We start from the raw sequence: 8,315 nt of genomic DNA, 5'->3' as shown, positions 1-8,315 counted from the left end.
TGTACAGTAATTTACCTGATAAGACAGACCTCAGAAAAATACTTTATGAGGCATAAAGCTGTCTTTATCATGAAAATGAATTAACTAAGGATTTTTTTGCCCTGCCAGGGTGTTGCCGAGTTATCCGGAGTGCCGAGTTTTCGAAGCTCTACTGTATTAACATTATTACACTATTAGTTATCATTATAACATAATGGCTAAAATATAGTAGCAAACATCAGAATTTGATTTCATTAAATGATAAATGCCTTTGTTTCCTCTTACTTTTAGATTTGCAAAGAACACCCGAAAATGAATATTTAAGTTTTAAGAATGATATTTTACAAAACAAAAAAAAAAAAAACAGTTCTAATTTCAAATATTTCTACAATTTAATTTTGAAAGGCAAATGATTTTCAAGTCACCTACCATTAGCAGCCTCTACCAAAAACAGTTAGTCATGCACTAATTTCAACCAAAAAATAAAATTAACAATAACCTAATTGGAGATCCAGATAAGTTATTCCAGATACTATTTCATTAACTAGTTTAAACAGTCTTATTCATTTATTATATTTACTCTGTCTTAACAAGCATTTATTTGTTATCAGCAATAAGTACATCATTGCTATTAACTACTACTTTCTGTAAACTCTCCATAAATCCATAATTTTTTTAGCATAGTCCGAACTTTCTTCTTCCTTTATTTCTTTAACATTTTAGCCTTATTCCAATCTGTCTTAATCCTGTTCTAAATTTCCTGACTCAAAGCTGTTATTATTCTATAAGATCAAAAAGATCTTAAAATCTGTCTTGTGTTCTAGTCTAGTTTTTATCCATTTAGTGGTTCATATTTACACTTTCTCTCTTTCATTCTTTGCTAGAGGAATCAGACAAATTGTACTTATTGGCTAGAACAAGGCAAATTCATTTCATATTACCTATCCTTTGATCATTCAAATATTTTAGGATTGATTGTTTATGACTTTTATTTTCCCCACCATAAAGCTTATTCCATTTTAATTGTTTATTCATTTTTATTAGGATTGGGCTTTATTTGTTATTTATATCTTAATAATAATAAAAATATGTGATTGTAAGAATGATGCAAAACTTTTAAAGGTGATTAAATATTAGATAATCCAATGGTTGTTTAGTAAATTGAAACAACTTAATGCAAGAAATATTAAAAATGTTTATCTGGATTTAGTTGTGTTAATAAATACAGTATATTACCACGACTAAGCCATATTATTTCCTCAAAGATTTTTCAATAATAATGATAAATATATTTAGAACATATATAAATATTTAAGACAAAATTTTGATTTAAAAAATATAATAATTTCTTAAATAAACATAAAAAAAATGACATTAACTTTTAAGATTAATTTCAAATAAAACATCTCGATTATTATATTATGTATTTAATATATCAAATAATGTAATTCACTGTTAATTTTGAATTTTTTTACAGCAACATGCTTGTAGTACTTACAATTATTTAACAGCTGAAAACAGATGTATTGCTGCAGCTTTAATTCCACCAACAATAATAAAATATACAGATGAAGATATTGTAGAATCTCAAGCAAAACAGAAGTTACTTTATGAGCAAGACTGGTGAACATAGAAATGAAAATTATTAAATGTTGAGTTGTAATGTTTAGAATTTATATTTATGATGTAAATAAAAGTTATTTCTTGTTGACATCATATTATTTATGTGAAAATAATTTTGTTTTTCTATATTTATAGAAAGTATTATTTGCATATTAGGGGTTTGGTGGTTAAAGGTCAAAGAGGTTGGAAGATAGAGATCATATCTCGAGTGGGATAGGACTTAATGACGATTTTACTCGTTATCAGCATTTGCAATTTTTATTTATTTTTTTATAAAACTCCTCAACCATCAATAAGCTTTTTGCCACTTTATAATATGAGATTTTAAAAACTTTATAACGTGGTGCTACCCACGATTTTAAAGTTTGGCTGGAAAGTTATGTAACTCGCTGCTAGATTTTTTTAAAATACAGAATAGAACATTTTAACTCCATCAGTAGTATGTAAAATGTAGAATTCAATTTTATTTGTTTTCTCCAGTATTAGATGATCAAATTTTCAAATATATAATTTAAAAAATTGTTACCAGACACTAATTTTATAAGTAACATATTTTTTCTAACTTAAAAAATTATCTAGTTTTAATAAATTATCATCTACTTCTCCATAAATAGCTAATGAAATATTTTATTATTACTCTTTATATTGACTTTCTACATACAACTATGATATGTTTGCTTTCCAAAGAGTTTTTATTGCAGAATGCTTCAGCTAGAATGCGAGCAACAATACAAAATTTATGCAAAACGTTTTATAAAATTAATATAAAAATTATTTTCGAATCTTTTATACTATATAGACTAGGGGAATAATAATCATTGAACAAAAGTTCGTTGGATTATTTGAAGGCCATGAAATATATTTGAATAATTAGAAACTTAATTTATCAATTTAAAAAATCTAGATAAATTTTAAAAAATACAAGCTCAATAAAGATTGAAGTTATTTTAGGCATTCGATTACCTATTATGAATTGCATTTAAAAAAAATATTTCATAAACAGTTTAAAGAATTTCGAAATCTAATATCAACATAAATTGAATAGTGCTTGTATTAAATGGAAAGAAAGCCCATCCCCTAATCACTAATCAGTTCTGTAATGAAAGCCAGATAAGTAATATATATCTTACTGAAAAAAATCCAGCAACAAATTGCTTAACTTTCCCGGAAACATATGCTAATAAAGAGTAAAAGGGCTTGTGTGTGTGTCTAGTATTTATCTCCCCACCCCTTCGACCTGTAATCACCAAAATTTAATAGCATAAATTCCCATAAATACACAAACTTCCCTGCAAAATTTCAGAAATTTTCGACAAAAAGCGCAGGAGTTATTAAGCTTAAAAGAGGGTGAACAAAATTGCACCCTCCACACTTTTTTGCATTTCTCGATGTTTCAAGGTGTCCTGAGTCCGAACCGAAAATGTAAAAATGTTTTTGGGGGTCATTTTTTGACCGATTGCGTTATTTTCCCTGTTATACATAACAACCGAAAACTTTTTTTTTTAAATTCCACTTCTAATAGTTAACATACTTGCTTACGATGAGTTGCAATTGGTAAAATAAAAAAAAGAACAGTTTCACTTCACTAACTTTAACAAGTACTTATAGAGTAAAGACGAACACTTATGACGTGCGAAATTAGCCGTGATCGTCTAGTGGTTAGGACATTGCGTTGTGGCCGCAATAACCCAGGTTCAAATCCTGGTCACGGCACTAAGATTTTTTTTTCTTTTTAAATGTTTAATTTTCAAATATTTAAAATGTTCTCTTGGTCTTCTTTTTATTGACGAAAAATTGATTAATTAGCTAATTCTGGGACTTCAAAATATTCTAAATTTACGTCAGGACGACAAGCTAGTTGGAAGATCTTATGCGAGTGCAATTTGGACACTGAGTCGGGATTACTATTTACAAGAGAACCCATTTAATTGAATAAAAACATGCCTAAAATTTTTTTTCTATTACTCGCCTGTAAAAGATAGAGTTATTAACGGTCTAAGGAGATAGTCCGTAGAAGGTCCGAATGCCTTTGTCTAAAGAAGGCCCAAGGGTTCGCTTCGTTCAGTGGAATTTTTGGACCAGATAGGAACATTTTTTAATGCGGCTAGAGGATATCCTGGAATGCAACGAATCGACAATAAAGAGTGGATCCAGGATAAGAACTTTTACAGGTTAAATAAATCATTTTACTATATCACTGTTTAGTTTTGTGTCTTTTTTATTCGAAAGGTGGGAGTCTAACTACCCCGTTGAACAACATTCTAGCACGTTATTTCGAACTGTTTTGGCCTCACAAAATGATTAATGAATAATAGTATTACTATAGAAAAATACAATGCACTAAATATGTTATTTTTTCTAATATAGTTTTAAATTCTTGTGCAAGTAATACCGTTTTACATTCAAAAAATTTGTCTTATTAAGAAACCGGATATTTTATTTGTTTTGATTTTCATTTTAAAAAATTGAGTTTTATTTTGTATTATTAATAAGCTGTAACAAAGCTGCAAAAGTTACATAAAATTATTCTAATCATAATTATCTGAAATTTATTCATTTTACTGTCCAGGCTCTGTTATATATAACAGAGGAAAGTATGGCGATCAGTCAAAAAATCATCCCCTCAAAAATTTTACATTTTTGGACTCAGAGGACCTTGAAACGCCGAGAAATGCAAAAAATTTGGGTTTTTTTTCCTGTGTTTTTCCTTTTGAGAAAATCTCCGAAACTTTGCTGGGAGGTTTGTATATTAGGGGAATTGATGCTATTAAATTTTGGTGGTTAAAGGTCGACAGAGTGGAGAAATAAAGGAGAGTCGTGTGTCATATCTCCAGTAGGGTCGGACTTAATGACGATTTTCCTCGTTTTTAGCATTTACAATTATTTATTTATTTATTTATAAAATCCATCCATATCCTCAAAATTAAGCATTTGCCATTTTATAATAATTAAAAGTATAAAAAGTTTATTTAAAATAAAATATAACAACATATGGCGCACCAAAATTTTAAATGTTGCCTGGAAAGTTAAGCAACTCGTTGCTGGATTTTTTTTAATTGTCGATTTTGTATATTCAAGCTCCTTTACTCTATCTATTCCGTTCTAGCAGAAATTCTGCAAGTCTTTATTTTTTTTTTCATTGATTTCTTACATACCTTGCTTACATACAAGGCTTACATACCTTGTACTATGTAGGAAAAAATGACGTTTCTAAAAATATTTTTAACAATTTTCTTAATCCTCATTTCCTATCAACAGATGCTATAAACATTCTCTTCTTAAAGGTTATAGAATTACTTCATCTTCTCATACTTTCTATGTGAACAATATTAAAACTATAATCTTTAACTGCTTTATGCTATATCTTACTAGCTAGTATGATATAGCATAAAGCATTATGTCATACATAAACACTCTTACTTGTGTCCTAAAGCTCTTGTAACTGGTAGGACACAGCAAGATTATTTTTGCATTTAAAATAATATTAAATGATGCAAAAAAATATTAATTTTATTATAATTTGATTTGAATGGGTCTAAATAAAAAATAATAAATAATTGTAGTTATTGTTTTATTTAAACAATTGGAGAAGTTCAAGCTTTATATAAATCGTTTAAATTTATTTATTTTTTTTCGTTATGTAAATAAATAAATAAAGACAAATAAATTAATTTGTCTTACTCCAATAATTTCTAGTAAAATATTATATTTAAACACTTAATTCATTCAAACTAATATAAATTTAAATAAATAAATAAACATTAAATACTTAAAAATTAATAATTAAACGACTATTTTTTATAATTTATATATATATATGTTTAAAATTCTATAAATAAAACTATTTACTATCATATAAATGAAAAAGAAATAATCATTGTAGGCTACGCATGATATACAATGAGTGTAAATATACAGGAAACGTCACGAGCACGTGATGTGTTTTGGCTTACGTGCCGTCTCATTATTAGAACACGTGCTATAACGGGGATATTTTCAGAATGAAGATGGATGCATCTTCACTATTACACTGTTTCAAAATATCTTTAAAGAAATGAAGGATGTACACTAATCGAATTTTATATATTATAGTTTTTATATGCATTGATATACTCGTAAACAATTTATTTTCCATTATAGCCCAGGTAAGAATTCGAATATAAAACATATTAATCGTATATAATATGCATATATATATTAAGTAAAATTATGTATAAATTATATATTATAATTAGTATTATCTTACGAAAATATTAGTAAAATCGAGTATATTATAAATTATGTAAGACTATATCGGCCTATATACACGCAACATACATGTTTATATAAAGTATATCTTTCCATTATATAGATTTGTGTGATAAATACTAAAGTTACTAGAAAATCAATTAGATAAAAGTTCATATTAAAAATAAATAAACTATTTAAACTATTATATATATAGTTTATAATGATTTATTTTTGGAAATATGCATTATTATGCTTCAAGGTTAATATATTAGAACAATCAATAAATATAGGTCTACATATAATTTATGTTGAATTACACAAACACGTACAGTACATTTGATCTAAATAACAGGAACCTAATCTCTCTAATTTGATAGTGTTATATATATTAATCATTATTACAGTGAATATTACAGAATTTTAATTAAAAAAAGAAAAACATGCCTGAGTTTTTTCTGTTATTTAAAAATGCAACAGATTTAAAATAGCTTAACAACTTCTTTAGAATATACTAACTGTTATAAAATTGTTGTAATGCTGTTGTGTCTATATTTAAATTAAGTAGCAGATGCTTGAGTTCACACCGAATTTACTTCTATATTTTATCAGTATAAAATTTTATTTCTGAATTTATTATTTCTAAATAATTATAATTATAAATAAAATACAATTATCAGTATTAAGGATTAACTATAAGCAGTTAGTATTAATAGAATATATACAGTACACACTTATAAACTATAAATTTATATATATATATATATATTTATTTAATCAATGGTATTATTCCATTATAAAATTTACTATTTTTTTTATATACTTTATGGCCTTAAATTATCATTTAAACGGTTGTTATATCTATTTAAAAATATAAAAGAATTTTGTATGAGTTGAATACTGCATACAGTTTATAATACATTTACACAGATATTTTTATAGAATATAAGATAAATCTATTTTACATTTAAACACATGGAAAATATATATATATTTTTTTTCTTAATTTTTAGGATAAGGAAAATACATTAAAAGCAGAAATAAATACGGAAAAAAGTCACGATGAAACTTCATTTAAATCCGAAAGAACATCAAGAAATCAAGAAGATTCAAATGAGGATAGTGCAGTTCTTCACAATGATGATTTTCACCAGGAAAACAAAGAGTTTGAATTAATTGATATCGTGGATGAAATGGACCAATCTCAAAATTGGGACTATCAGACTAAAAATAATAATAATAATGGTTTAAATCCCAATGAAATTCAAATTAATTATCGCATTTGGATCATCTCACATTACATCGAGTTAATATCTAATGATATTTTTCATTACAGTTCGATATTTAATAACGGAAAATACGATAACGAAACAATTTTTGTAAGTTTTTATTCCGATGCTTAAACTCTAAATTATTATCGATGTACATGATCATGATTAACGAATGTGTAAATATAAAATAAAATTTAAAAAAATTGTAATTAATGGCATGTAAGTTTTTATTCCGATGCTTAAACTCTAAATTATTATCGATGTACATGATCATGATTAACGAATGTGTAAATATAAGGCAAAATTTAAAAAAATTGTAAATTCTAATAGTAAAATCTTCATTAAGTACGACCCTATTGGAAATATGATATTTGACTCCCCCTCTAACTCCCCACACCCTTAACTTTTATCCACCAAAATTTAATTGCATCAATCCCCTTCCCTTCAAAGTTTCAGAAATTTTCGACAAAAAGCACGGTAGTTATTAAGCTTCAAATTGAATGAACAAAAAAACCGTGCACTTTCTACACACACACACCAAGACCTGTACGTACAGAAAAATCCCGATTATTATTGTATTTCTCGACGTTTCAAGGTGACCTGAGTTCAAAAATGTAAAAATCTCTGTGAGTCAGTTATTGACCAATCGCCACACTTTCCTTCCGTTATATATAACAGTCGGGAAAGTAAAAAACGGAAATTTTTAATGAAACTGTTCATTTTAGAATATTATCTAGATAAAATACAGAAGAAATAAGAACGTCTTTACTTCTGCCCTTTCCAACACTAAAAACTAACAAACAAAACTAACAAACAAAGGTATTCATTCGCAGAGACGACTTTTAATTGTAGGTTATGACTCTGCTACAATGTGAACATTTTTAACTGTTTTGCATATTGTAGCAGAATGGTAGACTACAATAAAAGATCGTCTGTGTGAAGTAAGTCTGTCTATTTGTTCCTGGTGTTGGAAACGGCGGAAGTAAGGACGCTTTTGTATCTTCTGTATTTTATTGATATATATATAAAATATATTGTACGTAATGGTTATTGTATTTTACTATTGGTTTTTGTATATACGAGTTTGGACTCTGTACAGAAATTATTATATTTACTGTGTTATTAAAAATAGGTCTGTTTGGTAATGTTTTTACTTTGTTCCCCGTACGAAAGGTATAAAACCTTGTAATAAATAAATAAATAAATATATATTTA

At 26.7% G+C, this 8,315-nt stretch overlaps 2 protein-coding genes and 1 non-coding gene across 3 annotated transcripts in view; all 3 read left to right on the top strand.

The window, feature by feature from the left end:
- Positions 1-1,690, top strand: part of LOC111628411 (NADH dehydrogenase [ubiquinone] 1 alpha subcomplex assembly factor 3-like) — an 8,044-nt gene extending 6,354 nt beyond the window's left edge. The window contains exon 4 of the mRNA XM_023372184.1: positions 1,446-1,690. Within this exon, the coding sequence (XP_023227952.1) occupies positions 1,446-1,606 (161 nt within the window). The 3' untranslated portion in view covers positions 1,607-1,690. The remainder of the gene's footprint in view (positions 1-1,445) is intronic.
- Positions 1,691-3,243: 1,553 nt separating this feature from the next.
- Trnah-gug lies at positions 3,244-3,315 on the top strand. The gene has a single exon. It is a non-coding gene; the product is annotated as a tRNA-His (tRNA).
- Positions 3,316-5,514: 2,199 nt separating this feature from the next.
- On the top strand, positions 5,515-7,313 carry LOC111628421. Its single transcript, XM_023372198.1, has 2 exons — positions 5,515-5,747; positions 6,843-7,313. The coding sequence occupies exons 1-2, from the start codon at positions 5,664-5,666 to the stop codon at positions 7,230-7,232; spliced, it is 474 nt and encodes a 157-aa protein (XP_023227966.1). The 5' UTR covers positions 5,515-5,663; the 3' UTR covers positions 7,233-7,313.
- Positions 7,314-8,315: the final 1,002 nt, after the last annotated feature.

This window comes from Centruroides sculpturatus, unplaced genomic scaffold, assembly GCF_000671375.1.
Source record: "Centruroides sculpturatus isolate CEXI.00-Female unplaced genomic scaffold, Cexi_2.0 scaffold510, whole genome shotgun sequence".
NCBI lineage: Eukaryota > Metazoa > Arthropoda > Arachnida > Scorpiones > Buthidae > Centruroides > Centruroides sculpturatus.
Note: the sequence above shows the minus strand (reverse complement) of the source record. Positions and strands in the feature narration are given on the sequence as shown.